This window comes from Chelmon rostratus, chromosome 11 (assembly GCF_017976325.1).
Source record: "Chelmon rostratus isolate fCheRos1 chromosome 11, fCheRos1.pri, whole genome shotgun sequence".
In the NCBI taxonomy this organism is placed as follows: domain Eukaryota; kingdom Metazoa; phylum Chordata; class Actinopteri; order Chaetodontiformes; family Chaetodontidae; genus Chelmon; species Chelmon rostratus.
Window position 1 is genome coordinate 27240718 of NC_055668.1, and position 23996 is coordinate 27264713.

General features: G+C 47.8%; 1 protein-coding gene across 3 annotated transcripts in view; it reads left to right on the plus strand.

Moving 5' to 3' along the window:
* The window catches only part of LOC121613499 (cullin-9), a 38100-nt gene extending 16810 nt beyond the window's left edge, over window positions 1-21290 (plus strand). Inside the window, exons 13-45 of one of the 3 annotated variants that reach the window (XM_041946891.1) lie at window positions 317-465; window positions 901-989; window positions 1093-1198; window positions 1274-1501; window positions 2007-2097; window positions 2284-2455; window positions 3271-3376; window positions 4509-4604; window positions 4685-4860; window positions 4991-5124; window positions 5677-5862; window positions 6567-6596; window positions 7831-7967; window positions 8164-8346; window positions 9378-9535; window positions 9644-9842; window positions 10175-10346; window positions 10433-10578; window positions 10975-11101; window positions 11183-11388; window positions 12305-12558; window positions 15296-15413; window positions 15841-16089; window positions 16175-16315; window positions 16546-16710; window positions 16881-17044; window positions 17150-17243; window positions 17711-17785; window positions 17878-17988; window positions 18077-18194; window positions 18334-18467; window positions 19076-19167; window positions 19697-21290. In XM_041946891.1, the coding sequence (XP_041802825.1) occupies window positions 317-465; window positions 901-989; window positions 1093-1198; window positions 1274-1501; window positions 2007-2097; window positions 2284-2455; window positions 3271-3376; window positions 4509-4604; window positions 4685-4860; window positions 4991-5124; window positions 5677-5862; window positions 6567-6596; window positions 7831-7967; window positions 8164-8346; window positions 9378-9535; window positions 9644-9842; window positions 10175-10346; window positions 10433-10578; window positions 10975-11101; window positions 11183-11388; window positions 12305-12558; window positions 15296-15413; window positions 15841-16089; window positions 16175-16315; window positions 16546-16710; window positions 16881-17044; window positions 17150-17243; window positions 17711-17785; window positions 17878-17988; window positions 18077-18194; window positions 18334-18467; window positions 19076-19167; window positions 19697-19919 (4829 nt within the window). In that variant the 3' untranslated portion in view covers window positions 19920-21290. The remainder of the gene's footprint in view (window positions 1-316; window positions 466-900; window positions 990-1092; window positions 1199-1273; window positions 1502-2006; window positions 2098-2283; window positions 2456-3270; window positions 3377-4508; window positions 4605-4684; window positions 4861-4990; window positions 5125-5676; window positions 5863-6566; window positions 6597-7830; window positions 7968-8163; window positions 8347-9377; window positions 9536-9643; window positions 9843-10174; window positions 10347-10432; window positions 10579-10974; window positions 11102-11182; window positions 11389-12304; window positions 12559-15295; window positions 15414-15840; window positions 16090-16174; window positions 16316-16545; window positions 16711-16880; window positions 17045-17149; window positions 17244-17710; window positions 17786-17877; window positions 17989-18076; window positions 18195-18333; window positions 18468-19075; window positions 19168-19696) is intronic. The other 2 variants (XM_041946892.1, XM_041946893.1) reach the window with 2 other exon arrangements.
* The last annotated feature ends 2706 nt before the right edge of the window (window positions 21291-23996 follow it).

A 23996-nucleotide genomic window follows, 5' to 3' on the forward strand; every position in this document is an offset into this window, starting at 1 on the left:
TCTCTCTGTGTCTCTCTGTGTGTCTGTCTGTCTGTCTGTCTGTCTCTGTGTGTCTCTGTGTGTCTCTCTCTGTGTCTGTGTCTCTCTGTGTGTCTCTGTGTGTCTCTCTGTGTGTCTCTCTGTGTGTCTCTCTGTCTGTCTGTCTCTCTGTGTCTCTCTGTGTGTCTCTGTCTGTCTGTCTGTCTGTCTGTCTGTCTCTGTGTGTCTCTCTCTGTGTCTCTCTCTCTCTGTGTGTCTGTGTCTCTCTGTGTGTCTCTGTGTGTCTCTCTGTGTGTCTGTCTGTCTGTCTGTCTCTCTGTGTCCTGTTGTTGGTCAGACTGCTGTGAGCAGCTGGACTTTAAGGGCACTGAGCTGCAGATGTTGGTTGTGAGTCTGAAGGAGCTGACGGCCACTAAAGAAGTGATCCAGACTCTGGAGCAGCTGCTGTGTGACGACACCTCACAGCTGGAGGAGGAACGCAGCCAGGTACACACACACACACACACACACACACACACACACACACACACACACACACAGCTAAATAAACTGTTTAAAAAGCCTCTTGGATCAGCTGGAAATGCATCGTCACAGAGCTGAAAACAGGCTGTTTTTCTGAGATACGAGGTTCTCACAGGACAAACATGTGATGATCTTATAGAATATGAAGCATCGCTGTAGATTAAACCAGCCAACAGGATATAAAGTAGTCCAGATGAGCTCAAGCTGAAACATCTGCAGCATTGATGCAGCATTGATGCAGCTGTAGTGTTTAAGCTCAGATGTAACTGTGTTTTATTATTTAATGAATGAATCGACCGAGGCGATCCGAGCTGCAGTCCAGCTCACCTGCACGCCGCGCTCCGACTCGTCTGCCTCTGTGTCTCGGTCAGTTAATACTGATTGTTATCGTTTGATCAGGTGACTCACAGTCGGGACACGTATCAGGATCTGGTTCGTCTGATGGAGCAGCACCGAGCCGACCGGGCCGTCCAGCTCTCCATCCTCAGGTACCGACCGACCGCGGCCTGTGACCTTTCACCTCAGTCGTGATGATCGCCTTGATGATGATGTTGGTGTGGAGCACGCCTGATTGGCTCTCTGTTCCCGCAGGATCCTGAACAAGTTCCTGGACAACTACCAGGAGGACGTGCTGCCGTGGCACGAGAGCATCGAGCCCTGCCTGTCGTCCACGATGGCCTTCATCAACGACAGAGAGGTCAGTACAGACCAGGAGCAGGCGGCACAAAGCCACCGTGTGATGTACGTTAATCTCCTGTGATCGGCTCTTTAGGTGGTCCAGCTGTTCATACGCTTCCTGTACCGGCTGGCGTCTTTGAACAAAGACTACGCTGTGGTGATGTGTCGTCTGGGAACCAAAGAGGCTCTGGTGAAGGCTCTGGACAAACACAGCACCAACCTGCTGCTGGTCACCGAGCTCCGAGACCTGATCACCGACTGTGAGAAGTACGCCAGCCTCTACAAGAAGATGACCACCAGCGTCCTCGCGGGATGTATCCAGGTAACTGGAGACACTTCAGCTCAGACAGTCAACCCTTCATACACGAGGAGGACACAAACTGACGTCTGTCACCGAGTCCTCGGAACCACTTTAAAACAGGGACAGAGGGCATCGCATGCAGTAAAGGGCTTCAGGCTGAGGACAGAGGGGGACAGAATGGGACAGAGGGGACTGTCCTGTCTGGCTTCATTCATCCCCTCTCTGGTCGCAGCCTTTTCTTCTTCTGTGTTTCTTTTCCTGTTGTTCAGCAGTGTGAGCTGTCGCAGGTGGAGGTGGAAGTCTGGCTGCACTTTCCCTCCATCCTGTGATTAGCTTTAGCAGCATGTGTGCTTAGCCTTGCCTTGAGGAAGACTTTGGTCATGTGCAGTGAGTGCACGGACAGAGTGCACGTGGGTCGACAGGCAGATAGACGTTTGCTCCTCTGGCTTTAAGCTGAAGGTGCTTGAAGTTATTGAATTAAAAAAATCAGCACTTCCTGTGTTCCCTACTTCCTGTTTCCTGTCAGATGGTGTTGGGTCAGATTGAGGAGCACCGTCGCAGCCATCAGCCAATCAACATCCCTTTCTTTGACGTGTTCCTCAAGAATCTCTGCCAAGGTCTGTTTCCATCAGAAGATGCGTAGTTTATTTCTGATCTGACGTAGCGTTTGATTACTTTGTAAAAACAAGAATTAAATATGAAAAAGAAAACAAATGTCTTTAGTTTTTAACTAATTTTTCTGGTTTTCTTGAAGATGGTTGAAGATAATGTGTCATAACTGGTGTAACTGGTGCTGTGTTCAGGTTCCAGTGTGGAGCTGAAAGAGGATAAGTGCTGGGAGAAGGTGGAGGTTTCGTCCAATCACCATCGAGCTAACAAACTGACCGACAAGAACCCCAAAACCTACTGGGAGTCCAACGGCTGCACCGGCTCGCACTTCATCAACATCTACATGCACAAAGGAGTCGTCATCAGGTACGAGAGCTTCTGTAGCTGAACATGTGCTGAACACGTAACACACGTAACACGCAACACACGTAACACCCAACACAATGACTTTAAAAATAAAAGTCTAGTAGATGTAAACATTAAAAAAGGAAATTGTAACACGCAACACACAACACACGCGACACATGTAACACGCAACACATGTGGCTCCGGCTGGCCTCCGGGCTGGCCTCCGGGCTGGCCTCCGGGCTGGGCTCCGGCTGGGCTCCGGGCTGGCCTCCGGGCTGGCCTCCGGCTGGGCTCCGGCCTGGCTACAGCCGGGCCCAGGCTGGGCTCGCTGCTCGGTCTGTCCACCAGTGTTGTAAATTCAAATATATCATCAGATTGTAGAAAAGCAGACATTTCGATTCGAAAACTAATGTTCCATTGTGGGAAAAACAATATCTGGATAATTATATGAAATATTGTATTTGTTTAGGTATGTAGATTTTATATTATGAAGTCGTTTGTCTCTTGTTGTATTGGTTTGCCCTCTTATGGTCTGAATGTGCAAAAATAGATAGTGGAAAAGTTTGAGCCTATGTTTTTTCCTCCTATAATACCTCCATGACATGCAGGAAAAGAAAAGCATCCAATGAGAAAGCTGCATGGAGGCAGTTAGAGATCAGAGATCAGATTCATGATCAGTTCATGTGATTAATCTGATTAACCTGTGTGTGTGTGTGTGTGTGTGTGTGTGTGTGTGTGTGTGTGTGTGTGTGTGTGTGTGTGTGTGTGTGCGTGTGCGTGTGCGTGCGTGCGTGCGTGCGTGCGTGCGTTCGTGCGTGCGTGCGTGCGTGTAGACAACTAGCCATCCTGGTGGCCAGCGAGGACTCGAGCTACATGCCGGCCCGGATCCTGGTTCTGGGAGGAGATGAACCCACCAACATCAACACTGAGCTGAACACGGTGAGTCTCCGCCTCCACCCGAAGCGTTGTTGGGTTGGACACCATCCACAGGTGGCGCGTGAGCTACGAGCACTCAGTGGCTTTTACGCTCAACGTCTCTCTGTTGCAGTATTCTCCACACCAGCAGGGGGCACAAGCGTCACTGGTGATATTGCCACCTACAGGCTGAGTTGTGTTCAGGATCATATTCATTCATTCATGGCTGAGAGTGTCAGAGACTCATGTCAGTTCATTATCCTTCAAATGTAAATATTCTCACTGCTTCCTGTCTCTGTGATGGTTTTTCACAGGTCTTGCTCTGCTGTGTGCTCTGTGCTGCAGAGGTTTAAGGAGCGATGGTTTCTAATGTGCGCTGGGGACGTTTGAATGAAGCCAGCGTTAAAACGATGAACTCTCTCAGTGTAGATTTGTGCAATGATTAACAGAACTCATAAGAAAAAGGGATTGATGTTATGAATTAATAAGAATTATAATGATACGTTTTGATTACATACGCCAACAGTAGAGCACATAGAGCATATAGACCACATAGAGCACACGGGCCTTTCCAAATATAATACAATGACTTTAAAAATAAAAGTCTAGTAGATGTAAACATTAAAAAAGGAAATAGTAACATGTTTAGTGTTAGCATGATCCCCGTCTGTCCTACCAGCTGCGTCGTCATTAAAAATGTCCTGGAACATGATCTGAAGAAAAGAGCGGGAACCCCGTACAGGTGTTTGTACAGGTGTACCTGTTCATTGCACACTCATGGTCTTATCAGGCCAATTGTTTGGAGGTCTGCCCAAATCCAGTCCCTCCAGTGGATGTTGTGTAGACTTCCATAAAGTCTTGTTTTGGGTGCAAACACCAGTGTCCAGTCTAAAAATCCCCAATAATTCATAGCAGTATGGATGTGACTCTGTGAGACTTGAATCTACATGTGTGTCACACTGTGTGCAGCAGCAGAGCTGAAACGCTCGTCTCCGTTCAGACAGAAGCTTTCAGGTGTGAAGTCTGCAGGTCACGTGATGACAGTGAACACATCAGGGTACACATAACAACACTGAAGATGATGATGATGATGATGATAAGCGTGTGTGCGCGTGTGTGCGCGTGTGTGCGCGTGTGTGCGCATGTGTGTGTGCAGGTGAACGTGACTCCGTCAGCCAGTCGGGTGGTTCTCCTGGAGAACATGACGAGGTTCTGGTCCATCATCCAGATCAGGGTCAAGAGATGTCAGCAGGTGAGACTATGACACCACACCCCTCTACCCGCTGACCACACCCCTCCATCTACTGACCCCGCCCCTCTGTCGTCCGTCAGGGTGGCATCGACACTCGGGTCCACGGTTTCGAGGTTCTGGGCCCAAAGCCGACGTTCTGGCCGGTGTTTAAGGAGCAGCTGTGCTGTCGGACCTACCTGTTCTATAGCACCAAGGCCCACACCTGGTGTCAGGAGGTGATGGAGGACAAGATGCAGCTGCTGCAGCTCTTCAACAAGTAAATATTACAGTAATACTTTCAATACTTCTGACAGTACTGCAGCTCTTCACCAAGTTAATGTGTGTGTGTGTGTGTGTGTGTGTGTGTGTGTGTGTGTGTGTGTGTGTGTGTGTGTGTGCGCGCTCAGACTCAACAGCGCTCTGAGACATGAGCAGATGTTTGCGGATCGTTTCCTGCCAGATGCAGAAGCTGCTGAAGCTCTGGGTCGAACCTGCTGGGAGGCTCTGATCACCCCCATCGTCCACAGCATCACACTGTCAGGTACACACACACACACACACACACACAGCATCACACTGTCAGGTACACACACACACACACACACACACACACACACACACACACAGCATCACACTGTCAGGTACACACACACAGACACACACACACACCATCACACTGTCAGGTACACACACACACACACACACACAGCATCACACTGTCAGGTACACACACACACACACACACAGACACACACACACCATCACACTGTCAGACACACACACACACACACACACACACACACACACACAGCATCACCCTGTCAGGTACACACACACACACACACAGCATCACACTGTCAGGTACACACACACACACACAGCATCACACTGTCAGGTACACACACACACACAGACACACACACACCATCACACTGTCAGGTACACACACACACAGACACACACACACAGCATCACACTGTCAGGTACACACACACACACACACACAGCAGAGGTGTGTGTCCCCACAGCGACAGCAGTGGAAGCTGTCACACACTCTGAAGCCCCTGTCTGTGCTCCCTCTGTATTTACCCAGAATCCTCAGCGTCCAGCCCTCTGTCCTGGCTGCTCAGTGAGTACCTGGATAACGCCGAGTCGGCCCGCCGCTGTAAAAGCCGGGCGGCCATATTTAACTCCAGAGTGAGACGACTCACGCACCTCCTCGTCCACGTTGACACGAGCCGGCCGGACAGCGAGGAGCTCAAACCCCCCGTCAAATCAAGTGAGTGTCAGCGTCAGTTTCTCAGTACGGTCGTCTGGTAGCTTCGTCCTTCACATCTGTCAGAAGTAACAGCGTGTGATTAATATCTGAGATAGACATCAAATAATTAATAATCAGAACTAACTGAATCGACTGAAATGTGTGAGCTTGTCCTCTGGGATCAGCAGGATCTCCCTCTGATAGGATCAATGATGCCTGGATCACAACTACTGACAGACTGGATCTGACTGACTTCAGGATCTGTTTCAGTTTAACTCCTTTATTTTCTGCACTGACACAGAGAACAGTCGACCTCTGTCTGAGGTATCTGAACAACAACAAGGACCAAAGATCAGCTCAGGAGGAAAAATGAAGCAGAAACACATCTGAGTCACACGAGTTAAAGATAAATAAAGTCAGAAAAAAGAAAGAAATGTCCTTGACAACCCTCTGATGTACAGTCTGTGCAGTGTTTAATGTGTGCAGCTCAAAGCTCAAACAGGCTTCAGCATCAGATCACATGATCTAAGTCAGTCCTGTGAACTGCGATGTGATTGGCTGTATGAACACCTGCTGCAGGTAGCAGCTGCTCTGATGATCATATCTGTGAGAGGAGCAGACTGAAAGCAGTCTAAAGGATAAAAATATGAATATCTGGACTGTTGAGGATGAATGAAAGTGTTTTCAGTCGTCCTCCATGTTTAAAGAGTTTTTTTTGTTTCCAGAAGGTCTCAACCGAAGCAAAGAGTTGAAGAGTAAGTAACAGCTGAGTTCAGAGGCCGTTTTCTTTGTTTACATGTACACTCTGCTCTGTGACATTTCATACGTCCAAATGAGGACAGGAAGTCGTCACGTCGCCCCCTGACAGCTTCTTTCTGAGCGACTGTTGTCTCATTTGATATATTTGTTATTTTGTCAAGACTGGGACAAGTCTTCTCAGCCCGTTGGTTCCTCCTAAAGACGGAAATCTTTAAAAACTCCTCACAAATATTTAGTTTCTTGTTTAAAAGCTTCAGTAGTTTCCTCAAACAGCTGCTCACTGTAGTTCCTATCAGACAAACAGGAGGGAATAGAGCCTCTGTTGGGACTATTTTCAGCAGCGGATGGATCCACAGTGTGTGCTATAGTGAGTGTGTGTGTGCGTGTGTGTGTGTTTGCGTGCGTGCGTGCGTGCGTGTGTGTGTGTGCGCGCGCGTGCGCGTGTTCATGGTGATGAAGGAGCAACATTGAGGCTCACTGATGTGTTTTAATGGAGCTCAGAGGAGGAAGATCGATCATACACACAGAACAGTTAGCAGTTAGCATTCACTGCTAACTGTTAGCAGTTAGCATTCACTGCTGCTTTTTGGGTTGAATATGATATTAGTTGACATGAAGAAAATAGAGAGCGTTACAGAAGCTGTTCTTAATTATAAAGACCAAACCCTCACCCTGCTGGCGGGGGATTAATAACTTCTTATCTTATCTTAAGAAAAGCAGCAGAAATTCACATTTGTGAAGCGGGAACCAGCGACTGATCAGTTAATTGGTTCATCTTTCCAGCTCTTTGCTGCCTCTACATTCAGTCTAAGTGCTCTTCAGCTCAAACATCGAGCTGCGTCTCACCTGGCGTCGACCTGAAAATAATGTTTCACCTGAACTCATCCAGCAGGGGGCGTCAGCTGACACTTCCTCCTCCTCATCTGAACTGACTGAAACTTTCGGCTTCCTTGAAACAAACCTCAAACCAAAAAAGTCACAGGACGCGTTTATCCTCCATCTTTTCTTTCAGTTTGGACTGCGCTTGTTTTTACTGCCGACTTCCTGTTCCCATTTTAGTTCTGACACTGATGTGGTTTCTTTTCAGATGGAAAAGAAGGACAGAACAGAGACACTGCTTGATCTTTATGTTTCTGGCTGCAGTTATCATTTCTGTTTCATTTCTCTGATTCACTTCATCAGTGATGTGTTTTATTCAGAAAGTCAACTTTTCCTACATGTGTCTTCCAGACGGCAAAGAGGGTAAAAACAAAGACACTGCAGCGGCCTCTTCCTCCTCCTCGTCCTCCTCGGCCAAGCCCAAAGTGAAGAGCAGTAGCAGCATCGCAGGAATCGCCCTCTGTTGGCAGGGAGTGGTACAGCGCCAGGTGAGACGCAGTCACCTCAAACACTGAACTTTTCTCAGGTTTACCATCGAACAGATGTTTCCTTGTTTCAGAGAGACTTACAGTCACGTTGGTCTCTTGGTGGTAAACTTGATATCTCTGGACTGTTACCGCACAGTCCTGGTCCTCAGAGGATGAACCCTGATGGTTTTGGTGAAACATGACCCCCCCCCCTCAGGTGAAGAAGTTTCTGGAGTCCAGCTGCAGTCTGCCGGACTTCGTGGAGCGTTACCGGAGTCTGTACCTGCGGCTGAAGAACGCCATGGAGGAGCTGTTCGGACAGCAGACCGCCTTCGTCCTCGCCCTCCGGCACGGTTTCTCCGCCGCCCTGCTGCAGCTCTCCATCCTCAGAGCCATGCACGTAAGTCCCGACGAGGTCCCAATAAGTCTGGTTCAACTCGGGTCGACCAACACGGTGTGAGTTTAAAATGTTTTTACATGCAGCTGAATGTTTTCTTCCCCTCATTGAATCTGTTCTACTTCATGATGTCCAGTCACATGACAGGAAGTGCACTCAGCTACACTTTTATTTCTAAGATGAACTTCATTTTAAGTTGGACCTAAAGATGGCTTCAGCTCGGCATAAACCAGGTGTAACTGTGAGGATGCAGAGCTGGACTTGAGACCATGGTTTAAACCAGAGCCTGGTTTACAAAGATCCTGCCTCTGACCAGGCAGATAACCAATCAAAATGAAGGGCTGTGGGACACTCCCCTGTCATTTACCCATATTAAAATAAATAAATAAATGAGTATGAGTTCCTCCAGTATAAAACAGGAGGAACCCTCCAGCCGCTCTGTATCCTGTAACGAAGCGTCACCTGCTCAGGTGTCTGATGTCTCACAGAGGAGATGTGAAGGCCAAACAGGTCCTCAGTCAAGCTAGGTTTAAAGTTAACTCACATTTTAAATTAGAGTTTCTGGTTTTGGTGCAACAGAATTTGATGTAGGCGTGGAGCAAAAACTGAACTAAATGTAATCTTTCTAGTTTTTAAAGTTTAACCGTGGACTAGCCCCTAACAGTTCAGGTGATTTAAATCCAGTGGGCGTATTCTGAGCGTAGAAAAGGAAACTGATCAGCTGATCGACAAGTCCATTGCTGCTGTTTCAAACATTTGCTGCTAGCTGCTTCTGAAATGTGACGATATGCACCTTCTGTTTGTTCTATGAGAGGAAACAGAATACTACAGAACGAGCACATCTGAAGACGCTGTCTCGGCCTTAAGGATTTTCTAATTGTTACATTGATGGAAAATCTAAATGTCAGTTGCGTCCCTGCTTGAAGTGTATGTGTATGTATGTGAAAGTACCGCCTCCTGTTTCGCTCGCAGTCCAGGTCTCTCCCAGTTAAACTCGGGCTTTAGTCGACCTGTGCTGTTGTCGCGTTGTGCAGGTGAGCGAGCGTTTCGCCCAGTACATCGACCAGATGATCCAGGCCAGCGGGGCGGCGTGCGGCAGCGTGGAGACTCTGGAGCGACTGCAGCAGTTTCTGGAGCCGATGCTCTTCCTGTCGGGCCTGGAGCTCGCCAACACCTTTGAACACTTCTACAGGTCTGACCGGCACAACACCAAGACAGCCACAAAACCAGACTGACGCCAGTCTGAACACACCAACAGGAGGCTCAGAACCACAGGAAACGAGTCTCTTTCTCTCTCCAGGTACTACCTGGGCGACCGGCTGCTGGCTCAGGGGAACGTGTGGTTGGAGACCGCCGTGATCGATCAGATCGGCAGCTGCTTCCCGAGCCGCTTCCCTCAACAGATGTTGAAGAACCTGAGCGAGTCGGCCGAGCTGCAGCAGGAGTTTCACCTGTACCGTCTGCAGCAGCTGGACCGATGCCTGCAGGATCACGACCAGGTCAGGAAAACCCACGACACCCTCTCCAGATTGTTTTAGTTTAAAATCAGAGAACAGTACGATGCATAGCTTCTCTGTATGTGCTGCAGCTTTGACTTGTTTAATCAGAAACAGCCCAAAGCCAAATCAAAGGTGGCGATCGTTAAAAATCTTTCTATGCTGGGTTGGGGGGGGCAGATGATCCACTGTGGTGACCTCTGATGAAGGAGCGGTCTAATTAATGTTTCACATGCAGAATTATATGAAGTTGATCTTTAACCTGAAATGCAAAAAGTCTCAATCCTGCAGGAATCGTCGTTTTAAGGTTTGAGTTTCTTTCGTTGTTGCTGCAGATTATGGAGGAGGACTGGGCGGAGTCAGAAGAGGAGGCGGAGGTCCAGGTTCTGGTTCTGTCTCCGCGCTGCTGGGCCGTCTCCTCGCTCTGCTTTTTGGACGAACCAACGAAACATTTTCCAGTCGAACTCTGCTCCTACCTGAACCAGTTCACACAGTTCTACACCCACAGTGAGTACCAGTTCACCCAGTGCCACAATCACAGTGAGCCCCAGTTCACCCAGGTGTGTGTGTGTGTGTGTGTGTGTCTCCATCAGGTCAGTACATGTATGGTCTGAGTCACTCGAAGCCTCGCCGGCTGCAGTGGACGTGGCTCGGTCACGCTGAGCTGCAGTTTGGCTGCTGGACGCTTCATGTCTCCACACTGCAGATGTTCATCCTGCTGCAGTTCAACAACCACGAGGTAACAGATGGACAGACACACAGACAGACAGAGAGAGAGAGACAGACAGACAGACAGACAGAGAGAGACACACAGACAGACTCAGAACGTCCTTTCAGATGGTCTTTATGAATCTTCAACATTGACAGTCTGCTCTGTCCGTCCATGAACACGTGAGGACAGACGCACTCACATCAACTTGTCCTGCTCATAATGTTTGACAAACCAGGATTAATCTATGAGACACAGTCCACAGTCTAGTTTGAATCAAGAATCGGGTGCAGGTGTAAACACTGAAACAGGTTTCCTCAGTTGAAGAATATATTTATCATATAAGGCGGACACATCGAGATCTTACTTCCTGAAAGTGTCTCCCGATGCGTTCGCTGACAGTCGGCTCTCTGTGCGTCTCTGCAGGAGGTTCGAGTGGACGCTCTGCAGCAGGAAACCGGCCTGTCTGCCGCCGTGCTGCTTCACGCTCTGCTGCCGCTCATCAGCGAGGGAGGACCGCTGATCTGCAGCCAGCCCGATGAGCCGAGCCGGGGTCAGACACTCGCCACACGCAGACACGCCGCTGTCCTTCGTCCTCTTCCTCTCTGACTCTGCCCGCTCTGTCTGCTCGCAGGTGTGTTGCAGCTGAACCGGCAGGTGGCGTCCCGCAGTCTGGAGGGCGTCCCCGCGTCCGTCCGGCTGCTGCCCAGACAGACGTACCTGAACGTCGACGAGGACGCCGCCGGCACTCTGGAGAGGAAGAGGAACTACATTTACTGTCTCATCGTCCACATCATGAAGCAGGAGAAGGAGATGCACATCGACAACCTGGTCTTCAAGGTCAGAGGTCACAGAGAGCAGCAGGCTGAGGCCACACCCACACACCTGGAGAGTGTTTTTAGGTCCTTCAGTTGTTATTTCTGAAGCGTCACTCCTTCAGATTCATAACTGAACGTGTTTTTATATCAGTGTAACGTCATTAACTCTGACGTCCATCAGAGAATAAACCTTCAGAAATCCACCAGGAAGTCAGACGAAGACAGAATCTCCCTGTTTTTAACAAAGGAGCCGCTAACAGGAGCCGCTAACAGGAGCCGCTAACAGCTAGTTCAGTATACTGAGTAGCCCACGGTGAAAAGCATCATGGGAGCTGTAGTTCCAAATCAATATACATGTCCTCCTTTTCTTTTTTCTTTATTTTGGACAGTCTGTCCTTTAAGATAAGATCAACTTTATTGATCCTCAGCTGGGAAATCTGGTGTTACAGGCAACATCAGTAAAACAAATAGCAAAGGCAATAAAAAATCAAAAATAGTAAATAAGAAGTAGACGATGTATATGTAATATTTAGAAATCTATAGCCAGGGGAAAGCAGTTGAGAAATATTGAAAAAGAATTGAAACAAAGAATGCACATGATTATGGATAAATTAAGTTCATTAAATACAAATAGATATATATATATATATATATGTGTGTCACAGTGGAAATGAAAATATATTTGCTTAGTGTAGTATTGAAGGGAAAAGGAACTGTGATACAGCACAGGTTTGACAGTAGTGCAGAGGAAAAAGGACCCAGTGCTTCAGTAACTGAAGCCTGACTTAAATCACCTGACGCTGCCGGAGTGAAGGACCTGTGGTAGCTTCCTTCTCCCCGAGGTGGTGCAGCAGTCCACCCACCTTGCATTTTTAGCTCCACCACTGGTAAGACTGTCAGAACAGATAAATCACCAGGATGTTGTCGGTCCCCTCCAGGTCCTGGACTCGTGTCAGAAACAGGAAGCCTCTCGCTCTCCGGGCGCCGGGCGTTTCAGCTGCAGCACGAGCGACGTGCTCTCCTGCATCATGCACGTCATCAGCAAAGGCTGCGTCCGACGCAACGAGGACAACCCGCACATCGTAGAGTTCCTGCCCGAGGACCCGTCCACACCGCAGAAAGGCCAGGCCCAGTTCTCCTTCAGTCGGACCGAGATCAGGAAGGACGCCGTGGACAGCGTGGCCGACATCAGGTGTGAGCGTGACCTGTGATCTGACACACGGGGCTAACTGTCTGTTTATGTCGTTTAACTTAATTTAGCGGTCTTCATCATCGTCACCCTCATGTTTCGAGAAGCCTTTCTTCTGTCTGTGCCGGTTTCTCCTCGTGTTTCAGCTCAAATCTTCATTCTTCAAATCCTCCACAGGTTTTTAGATTTCAGGCAGCATTTGGTCATTTTTCTGAGGCTGTTTTAAAACATGGAGAACGTTTCATTTCACAGCTCTGACACATCCTGAACTCTGTGATTGGGTACTAACTGTACAGAAAGCAGAAAGAGTTGTCTGGCTCTTTATTCATCATAATTATTATTTTATATATTGAAGTCTTTGCTCGCCTACAGAAACATCATGTTTTCACCTGGTCTGCGGATCTGTCAGGTAAAACAGATCTGAGTTCAGTTCTCGTTGGATTTTACTTTCCTTCGTTGCTGCTCGTCCCGTTCAAACCAAAGCAAACAGTTAATGAATCTCATTAAACACTCTGACGTTCTGTGATTCCTCCAAACCGGCAAAATGTAAATGTTTAATTTTCTACTAAAAGAAAATAAAGAAGATATTTAACTTTGAATCCTGCTCGTTGCCTTTTGCCTTATTTTCTAATAATTTAATAATTATTTATCCTAAAGATTCATTAAATGTTAATATTGGTCAAAGTGAGCTGAGAATCCGTTAAACTCTTCTCATAGTTCATGTTTGCAGCTGTTAGAATAATGAAATACAAACTGATGAATGATAACAAAAGCAAAAACCTCTCTAATATAAAGTGAACAACGATTTTCAAACTGACAGAATGTTTTACATCAAACCAGCACAAAGAGACTCAAAACCACCACAAAGAGACTCAAAACCAGCACAGAGAGACTCAAAACCAGCACAGAGAGACTCTAAACCAGCACAAAGAGACTCAAAACCACCACAAAGACTCTAAACCAGCACAAAGAGACTCAAAACCACCACAAAGACTCAAAACCAGCACAGAGAGACTCAAAACCACCACAAAGACTCAAAACCAGCACAGAGACTCAAAACCACCACAAAGACTAAACCAGCACAGAGAGACTCAAAACCACCACAAAGACTCAAAACCAGCACAGAGAGACTCAAAACCACCACAAAGACTCTAAACCAGCACAGAGAGACTCAAAACCACCACAAAGACTCAAAACCAGCACAAAGAGACTCAAAACCAGCACAGAGACTCAAAACCAGCACAGAGAGACTCAAAACCACCACAGAGAGACTCAAAACCACCACAAAGACTCTAAACCAGCACAAAGAGACTCAAAACCACCACAAAGACTCTAAACCAGCACAAAGAGACTCTAAACCAGCACAAAGAGACTCAAAACCAGCACAGAGAGACTCAAAACCAGCACAAAGACTCTAAACCAGCACAGAGAGACTCAAAACCACCACAAAGACTCTAAACCAGCACAAAGAGACTCAAAACCACCACAAAGACTCAAAACCAGCACAGAGAGACTCAAAACCACCACAAAGACTAAACCAGCACAGAGAGACTCAAAACCACCACAAAGACTCAAAACCAGCACAAAGAGACTCAAAACCAGCACAGAGACTCAAAACCAGCACAGAGAGACTCAAAACCACCACAGAGAGACTCAAAACCACCACAAAGACTCTAAACCACCACAAAGAGACTCAAAACCACCACAAAGAGACTCAAAACCTCCACAAAGACTCTAAACCAGCACAAAGAGACTCAAAACCAGCACAGAGAGACTCAAAACCAGCACAAAGACTCTAAACCAGCACAGAGAGACTCAAAACCACCACAAAGACTCTAAACCAGCACAAAGAGACTCAAAACCACCACAAAGAGACTCAAAACCACCACAAAGAGACTCAAAACCACCACAAAGACTCTAAACCAGCACAAAGAGACTCAAAACCAGCACAGAGAGACTCAAAACCAGCACAAAGACTCTAAACCAGCACAGAGAGACTCAAAACCACCACAAAGACTCTAAACCAGCACAAAGAGACTCAAAACCACCACAAAGACTCAAAACCAGCACAGAGAGACTCAAAACCACCACAAAGACTAAACCAGCACAGAGAGACTCAAAACCACCACAAAGACTCAAAACCAGCACAGAGAGACTCAAAACCACCACAAAGAGACTCAAAACCAGCACAAAGAGACTCAAAACCAGCACAGAGAGACTCAAAACCACCACAGAGAGACTCAAAACCAGCACAGAGAGACTCAAAACCAGCACAGAGAGACTCAAAACCACCACAAAGAGACTCAAAACCAGCACAGAGAGACTCAAAACCACCACAAAGACTCTAAACCAGCACAGAGAGACTCTAAACCACCGCAGAGAGACTCAAAACCAGCACAGAGAGACTCAAAACCAGCACAGAGAGACTCACCTGTTTTGTTTTTACCTGTCATCGATCTGTCTGTTATACGTTTTACCAGTCACTTCACCTCTTTCACCAGGATTAATATCATTCCCAGTACTTGGTGTACTCTAGTGTACTTTAATCCAGCTCCACATTAAGCTGAGTTTTATTTTACCTTCAACATTAAAAGAACAGAACAGCTGTGAGTAATAACAGGCTTCATGTCAGTCCAGAGCAGTGAAAACAGAATTCAGACTGTCAGAGACCAGGTTCCTGCTGACATCACGGCGGTATCACCTGCAGCTCTCTGAGAACATCTCTGTGTGTGTGTTGCAGTCTGATGTCGGCGCCGCGGCATTGCGAGGACGGCGTTCTGGACGCGGTTCTGTTCTCGATGGGTCGCACGATGACGCAGGAGGAAGTCCGTCAGCTGATGCAGAGGACCGTCCAACAGGTCAGACTGTTCTGTCAATAAAGTTTGTTTGAGTGACTCACAGAGAAGAACTTTCCTTTCAGATGTTTCACAGATATCTTCAAGGTCTCAGATTATTGAATCACTTTGGCAGCACTGACATCAGGTTGTTCTGTCAAAACCACCACAGAGAGACACAAAACCACCGTAAAGACACACAAAACCACCACAGAGATACTGAAACCACCATAATCAGGCTCAAAACCACCACAGAGAGACACAAGAGACACAAAACCACCGTAAAGACACACAAAACCACCACAGAGATACTGAAACCACCACAGAGGCTCAGAGCAACCACAGAGATACTGAAACCAGCACAGAGTCCTCGTCTTTAGTCGTCACCTGTGTCTGCCTCAGGTGCATTCAGGTAGCCGACAGGTGATCTTGCCCTTCTCTGCTCCCTCAGGTGTCCGGGACTCTGAGTCTGGACCTGGACCGGGCCGAACACCTTCTGGTTCACTGTAAGTGGAACGTGGACCTGCTGGTGCAGCGATACACCGACGACCCAGACGCCCTCATCATGGCTGCCGGGCTCACGTTCCGAAACCCTCAGCCGCCGCCGAGCCCCGCCTCCACCTGCCCCGTCTGCCTGGGTCCCCGCGCCGCCGCCACGGAGCCGGTCTCCTCGCTGAGCTGCATGCACTACTGCTGCCGGGTCAGACTCTCACAGGCTCAGACGTAGAAGCGATCGGGTTCCGGCCGCCGTCGCGTTCTGATGTTTTTCTGTGTTTGTCGTGCAGTCGTGCTGGCAGGAGTACCTGACGGCGAGGATCGAACAAAACCTGGTGATGAACTGTAACTGTCCAATCACAGATTGCCAGGCTCAGCCCACCTCGCTGTTCTTCCTCAACATCCTCACCGACAAGGACACCATCGCCAAGGTAACGCTCCTCTGTTACCACGGCAGCCTGACCTCATGCTTCACTCTTTATGTGTTAACTGAAACAGGAAGTGTTTGGATCAGCGTTTCTTCTTCTCTTCATTGATTTGACGAGTTTCCTGCAGGTGTGATGGTTTTCTGTTGGCCCAGCTCTGAACCTTCAGTCTGTGGCTGGTGGTGGGTTTGACGTGTGTGTGTGAAGGTCCTCTCCCTCCTCTTCCTCTCTGTCAGTATGAGAACGCCTTGCTCAGAGGCTACGTGGAGTGCTGCTCCAACCTGACCTGGTGCACCAACCCCCAGGGCTGCGATCAGATCCTCTGTAAGGAGAACATGGGCAGCATGGGGACCTGCTCCAAGTGCTGCTGGTCCTCCTGCTTCAGCTGCAACTTCCCTGAGGTCAGAGGTCACCACACGCACACACACACACACACACACACACACACACACACACACACACACACTCTTCTTCATGGTTCTCCTCATGGTTTTGCGGTTCCGTTTCTGGACTGCGGTCTCGCGGTTTTGGTTTGCTGATGCTAATTTGCTGGTGTCCGTCTCGCCTGCAGGCCCACTACCCGTCCAGCTGCAGCCACATGTCTCAGTGGATGGACGACGGAGGATATTATGAAGGGATGAGCATGGAGGCTCAGAGCAAACATCTGGCCAAGCTCATCTCCAAACGCTGCCCCAGCTGCCAGGCTCAGATCGAGAAGAACGAGGGCTGCCTGCAGTACGTGAGCGCGGCGTCGCACCTGCCGGCGACGTCGCCGATATTATAACACCTGTCGATGATAAACGCTGATGATGATGATGATGAAGGTTTCTCTGTCCTCAGTATGACCTGCGCCAAGTGTAACCACGGTTTCTGCTGGCGGTGTCTGAAACCATGGAAACCGACACACAAAGATTACTACAACTGCTCCGCCATGGTTGGTTTACACACTGTCACATGATCACAGCCAGCACATGAATCCGTCCAATCAGAGCCCAGAACACAGTCCGTCTGTGATAATTAAGTTCATGTAAACATTTAACAGAATATCACACACGCTGTACTACTGTGTACTTCTGCATTCTGTGTACTTCTTCTTTACGTTACTGCGTTTCTCACGTCTTCACCCGGGCGAGCGTCGCCATCATGTGCTGAGCTGCCTGTCCTCCTGTCTGTCCCCGGTCCCGTCTGTCTGAGCTTCTCTCACAACGTAGAGACTGAATGTGATCAAACGGCTGCTGGATCTTTGCTTCAGTATTTTGATGTTTTTACTGATTTGATTTAATGAGAAACTGAGAAAACGAGTTCAGTGTTAATGAACGAAAGCCAGCGAGAATAAATAGATCTGAGATGGACGGTCAGTTCTGAGTTTAACAGCCGTCTCTGCTCGTGTTGTCGTCGCAGGTGAGCAAAGCAGCGCGGCAGGAAAAGAAGTTCCAGGATTATAATGAGAGATGCACCTTCCACCACCAGGCCAAGGTACCACACCTGTCCAGTGTGTCCGTGTTCTGAGCGGTTAGCCTGCAGAGCTAACGTGTTGCTCACGACCCTGACTCTTGTTTCTGATGCAGGATTTCGCCATAAATCTGGAGAACAAAGTGTCGTCCATTAATGAAGCTCTGCAGATGAAGTCTTTGACCTTTGTCATCGACGCCTGCAAAGTCCTCGCTCAGGCTCGTAAGGTATCATCATCATCATCATCATCAGAGGCTGTGATCCAGCTGAGATTCTGTCAGGAACTGATTACTGTGCCCTGCCCTCGGTCTGCAGGTGCTGGCCTACTCCTGCGTCTACAGCTACTACAACCAGGAGACGGAGAAGATGGATGTGATGGAGCAGCAGACGGAGGCCCTGGACCTGCACACCAACGCCCTGCAGATCCTGCTCGGTGAGACTCGCGTTGTCGTTAGTATACGTTTATGAGACGTAAGAACAGAAAGACTGAACTCAGTAATAAGGATGATCAGTGTCTGCAGTCTGAACTGGTCTGAACTGGTCTGACACTGTTGACTGGTCCTCGTCCTCAGAGGAGACTCTGCTGCAGTGCACTGATTTGGCCTCATGTGTCCGGCTGCTGAAACCAGAGCACCTCAACACTGGACTGGAGCTGATCCGACGCATCCAGGAGCGCCTGTTGGCCATACTGCAGCACTCCACCCAGGTGAGACCCCCTACAGGCTGAAACCAGTATAAAACCAGACAGTCTGGTTCAAAACCAGTTCACATTTATTTTAAAAGGTTTCATAATATTAGTCTGAAACCAGTTCAGCCAGATTCTTCCAGTCGTCTAGAATCAGTTTAAGACCAGTTTATCAGCCTGAAACCAGTTAAAACTCTTAAATGAGTTTACAGTTGGTCTGATTGAATCCAGTGTGAATCCAGTCTAAAACAAACTGTTGTTAGTCTTAAACTTGACCTGAATCCTGTTTTAATATTTTCTGGCTGATGAGTCGGCGTGAACAGACGGTTAGAAACGTCCGTCATGAACTGAAGACGCTCTCAGACCTCCGAGGACCTTCCTGGACTGTCGCTGCCGGTCCAGACTGGATGTCCTCCAGTTCATCGAGTCATCCGGTTCAAACAAACAGTTTTAACCAGTTCAGGCTCTGGGATCAGTCTGAGCCCCCTGCCGGTTTTTAGTGAACCGTCTCAACTTTTTTTTGTGTCTTTGCAGCAAATCGGAAATGGTTGAAACTCTGAATGTGTACATTTACTTTCATTACTTCCAGTATCTTACTGTCCTGTTTCCTGTGTTTCCGTCCAAAACAGGACTTCAGGGTCGGTTATCAGTCCAAGAGCAGCCAGGAACCAGAATCCACGCAGGCCTCCGACCTGTCCAACCACACCGACGCCAACAAAGTGTGAGTAGAACTTTCTGTGAATGAACTCGTGCTGCTGAATCTGTCTGAGGATCGTTTGGACTCTGCAGCCCGCGGGGGAAAGTAATCCATTACATTTACTCAAGTAGTAAAGTAGAAGTCGGAGGTATTTGTACTTTGAGTCTTTTCATGATGTGTTTGTTGACGGACTCAGATTGTTACCCTGAAGTGTCTGCAACATTACGAAAGGACCTTTTTATTAAAGAGGAAGCTCCTCTAACCAGAGACAGCTGGGACATCAGCTCTCACCAGACTCCATTCACAGAAACAGTAATTTAACATCGTGACACATCAGTGAAACTGACAGAAACAAAACAACCTTCTGTCCAACAATCATCAGCAACGCTGGTTAATTCAGCCAATCAGAGATGATCAGGAGAGAGAGAGACAAATGAAACGTTTCTTCATGACGTAGATTCAGAAACAGATTTCTTCTGTTAATCTTTGGAGCAGGAGTTAAAAACCAGAAGAAGAAGTGAAAACCACGTCTGAACTCTCGTTTCGCTCTCAGGTCCAAGTTGGAACGGGCGTCGGACTCCGGAGACTCGGACAACAACAACAACACGGGCGAGGAGGGCGGCGAGGAGCCGGAGGACGAGGACGACGAGTACGACGAAGAGTACGTCCCCGAGTGGCGCGAGGACTACGACGAGGACGACATAGATGAGGACGACTTCTTTTCCGACGACGACGAGTCCGAGAACCTGGAGAGGGACTTCAACCCCTTCGACTGAAGCGGACGGAAGAAGCTGAGGGAAGAGAGAGAGGACGAGATGGGCATGCCACGGCCCCGCCCCCTCCTCACGACCATCCGACGCCACCCGAGAACGTCAGGAAGGACGGGACACGATTGGGGGGGCGTCCTCCTTCACCTGAACCCCACCCTGCAAACACAGCTGCACTCGCTTTTCCACTTCCTGTATTTTACTTCCTGTTTTCAGGGAAGAAGACGAGGGTCATGTGAAGGGAGGAAGAGTTCTGAGTTTAACGTTTCTTAGTTTTGCCTTAAATGATGAAAATAAATCATCAGTTCTGAGTTTTGACGTGAAAGTCACGATTCGAGACTCTTTTTGTGTTTTTGACTCTGAAACCAGTACAAAACCAGTCTCAAACTGGTCCAAACAATTAGAAACAAGGAGAAAACTGGTCTGAAACCAGTTCCAACCAAGTGTGAAAACAAAGAGTCTTAAACCAGTCTGGAACCAGTATCAAGTTCAGACCAGTAAAAAAGAAACCAATCTGAAAGCAGTCTGACACCAGTTAGAGTTGGTGCGAGACCAGTTTGATACTGGGCCGAAGCTGCAGTTTGAATCTTTCGTCTCAGAACTCTTCCGTCCTCGCCGTGGCCCGGCGTCTCTTCCGTTCCGGACCTCCTCGGCTCCGCCCTGCTCCTGGATCTCGGAGGTTTTGGTTTCGCTCGTCGTCGCGGCGATGGACGACGTTTTCTGGAGGAAGTCTGTTCGTTTATGTTTGTGTTTGTTTCTGCTGCTTTTTGAACCCAGAACAAAGGGACGAGTCGCCCGGAGGCTGTTCGTTCAGCGTTAAACGTCTTCGTTTCTGTCGTCACACCTTCTGCCTTGTTTCTGTTGATGATGGAGGCTGCCTTCAGTTGAGATGAAAGAAAACAGGAAGTGACGAAAACATCACTTCCTGTGTCACTGTTCAGTTAGATTTACTCACTTTTTTTTTTACATGTTTGTAGCGTCGGGTGTTTCTATGCATCTGAAGAGATTTGATGGGTTTAACCCGAGCAGAACCCGCTGACATCAGCCTCAAGTATCACTGCAATAACCGATCGACCGCCGAGCGTCTCGCCGTTGTCATTTGCTGAGCGAATTGCCACCGGCTCCGTTTCCTGTCTGTAAAACGGACGCCGTTAGGACGCCGCGTTGCTTTTGTTCTCCGCGGAGGTCGAGGAAGTCTGAAGCTCCTGGCTCCGCTGTCATTTTCAGAGATCCTATATTCATATTGTCGATGTTCTGTAACGTTCTTTCTGGGTTCTTTGCTGAAATCGAGCGACTTCAGTCAGCAAACTAAATAAAATGATGTTTCTGTTCCGCTGCAGGACGACTCGGCTTCATGCTCCAATAAAACTCTTTATTTTAGTCCTTCGTGTCCTCGGTCCAGTTCATGAGACGGGTTTGACTGCTGACGCTGCACGTTTACAGGTTCTACATGTTGTTGATGAGAAGTGACTCATTAAACTGATCCAGAGATCTTTACATTTAAATCGTTTATTTTCTCATTTAAATAAGGTAGGTACAGACCCAACTCTTCATCTACAGAGACCAACAGTCCCCTCAGGAGCAAACACCTGGAGACAGCGGCGAGGACAAACCTCGAGCAGAACCAGGATCAGGGCCAGAGAGAGAGAGAAAAGTTTGTGGATGGACAGAAATCACAGTAATGACAGCTCTAATAGATTTATCGGTATGTGAAGTACACATGGCAGAGTATATACATATGATATTTCTGTGTGTGATGTATTAACATTAACAGCAGATAGTGTACGAACATCGTGCGACACTGATGATCTAAAAGTAATGGCAGCATAGATAATAACATTAAAAGCTGCAGTGGACGTCCTGACAGGAGACGCAGCTGTTCTCAGTTCATCTTACTTTCAATAAAGCTTTTTTAGATTAAAGCTCCAGTTTGAAGGATTTCGGGGCAGCTAGTGGTGCTCGATGTTCGGTTTGTCTGCTCTGGGCTACTGTAGGATCACGTTAGACTGGATATAAAGACTCTGAGGGGCTGAGGGAATGAAAACATGATACAGCAGATCAAAGAAAGTGTTCTCCAGATTAAAGCAGAACAGTAAGGAACAGGAGGACACCCCCCCCCCCCCCCCCCCCCCCCCAAACAGACAGTTCAGTTCAGATCAATCAGTCAAACATAAAGAAAAAGTGAGCAGGTGAAATTCAGAGGAAATAACTGATCTAATGTGAGGAAGATAAACGTCCCTGAACGAAGAAACTTGTTTTTAAAACAGATGAAGAGCATAAAAATACAGTAAACAGTTTCTAGAGGAAAGATGAAAGTGATGTGATGAAGACAGGAGAGGCCAGGCTGCAAAGGTGAGTTTAAGGTGAGTGAGTGTCACACTGCAGGTGACGATCCGGAACCCCCCCCGGTCCTCTAAGTTCAGTAAGATGAACTGGAAAAAGACCGTCGACGGCCTCACAGGTAAGACAATTAAAAATGGATGTGAGCCACAATCTGGCTGCTGAGAGCCGGATAAACTGAGAATGAGAGTCTTACAGGTGAGAGGAGTCCTACAGGTGTGACTTTTCCTCTGTGGAAAATGTTTCTTCATTAATAAAAAGAAACCTGGCTGATATTTCTGGTTCTCTGCTCACAGAATAAAAGGCAGTGAAAAGTTTCCTCATTGTTCTTTGACACAGAATTAATGTGAACATGAACAAACCACAGAGGATTCAGACCCACAGAGGACTCAAACCCACAGAGGACTCAGACCCACAGAAGACTCAGACCCACAGAGGACTCAGACCTACAGAAGACTCAGACCCACAGAGGACTTAAACCCACAGAAGACTCAGACCCACAGAAGACTCAGACCCACAGAGGACTTAAACCTACAGAGGACTCAGACCCACAGAGGACTCAGGTCTGAGGTTTGTGATGAACAGCAAGAAACCTCAATAATAATAACCGTCATAATAAACATAAAGCTATCACAATGTATGCTGTATATGAATACGCAGCAGTATAATAGATTATACATACACACACACTAATAAATAATATGCAGATTATAATAATAGAAATATGAGCAATAGAATAACAGAAGCAGTCAAGCAGGGCCACGGCAACCACGATCCACAATCCAGACGCCGCGATGATCCATGTGAACCTGCAAGACGAGAAGCACAGAGGGTGGATCCCATTTCTCAAAATTGCATCCTCGTTTCCTTCACTTGCGTCTTTTCCTTGCGTCTTAGTCCCTCCCACCGGGGGTGCATGAGAGGACGCATGGAAACCACGCAAGGAGAGAAGAAACGAGGAAACATGTTTTATGAGAATTGAGACGTCCTTTCCTCTGAAGCGTCATGTGAAGCGACGTCTGTTTCTGATGACGCGACACAGCTGGAGCTGCTGCAGTTATCGTTATATTCACACCCCCACCGCCCCCCGCCCTCAATATATTTACATTTTATACTTATATTTACATTGTTAAAAAGTCTCCAGCACTAGCAAATAAATATGAAACACTTTTATTAACACACATGAGAATTAATGAGTTCATTCTTGGCTGGACGCCTCTTCCAGGTGAACAGGTGTCATTTTCTGACCTGAACTTTATCAGCCTCGCTGTGTCTTCTGTCCTGTTCAATGAGACAGACTCCAGATCTGTCAGTGAAGACAAACCTACAAACCATGAAACACATTATTTCACTCAGATAACACACAGAACGACTGACGACAGGCCGATGTGTTAGTGTTAGAACAGGTTGTAGATTAAAGACTGCTGGGTGGAGACAAAACTGGAGACAGATGTTTTAATGTCTGACGCTGAACAGAAATCAGCTGCTGCGGGACTTTTATCCATCAGTAGAAATAACAGCGGTAAACCAAACTCTGTCTCCAGCTACGTCTCTCTCAGGTCTGGGATATTCCGTCTCTTCTCCACATTTGACATGATTTCTCTGAATATCTGTAAAGAAATAAGTTTTCCTGCCTGCCGGCCTGCGCACAGTGAGAGGTGGTTGTTACGCAACGTAAGTGTTTTGCTTTCAGAGCCGCTGCGCAGTGAGAGCGGTGACAGACGAGAGTGGACTCATTTTAAATCA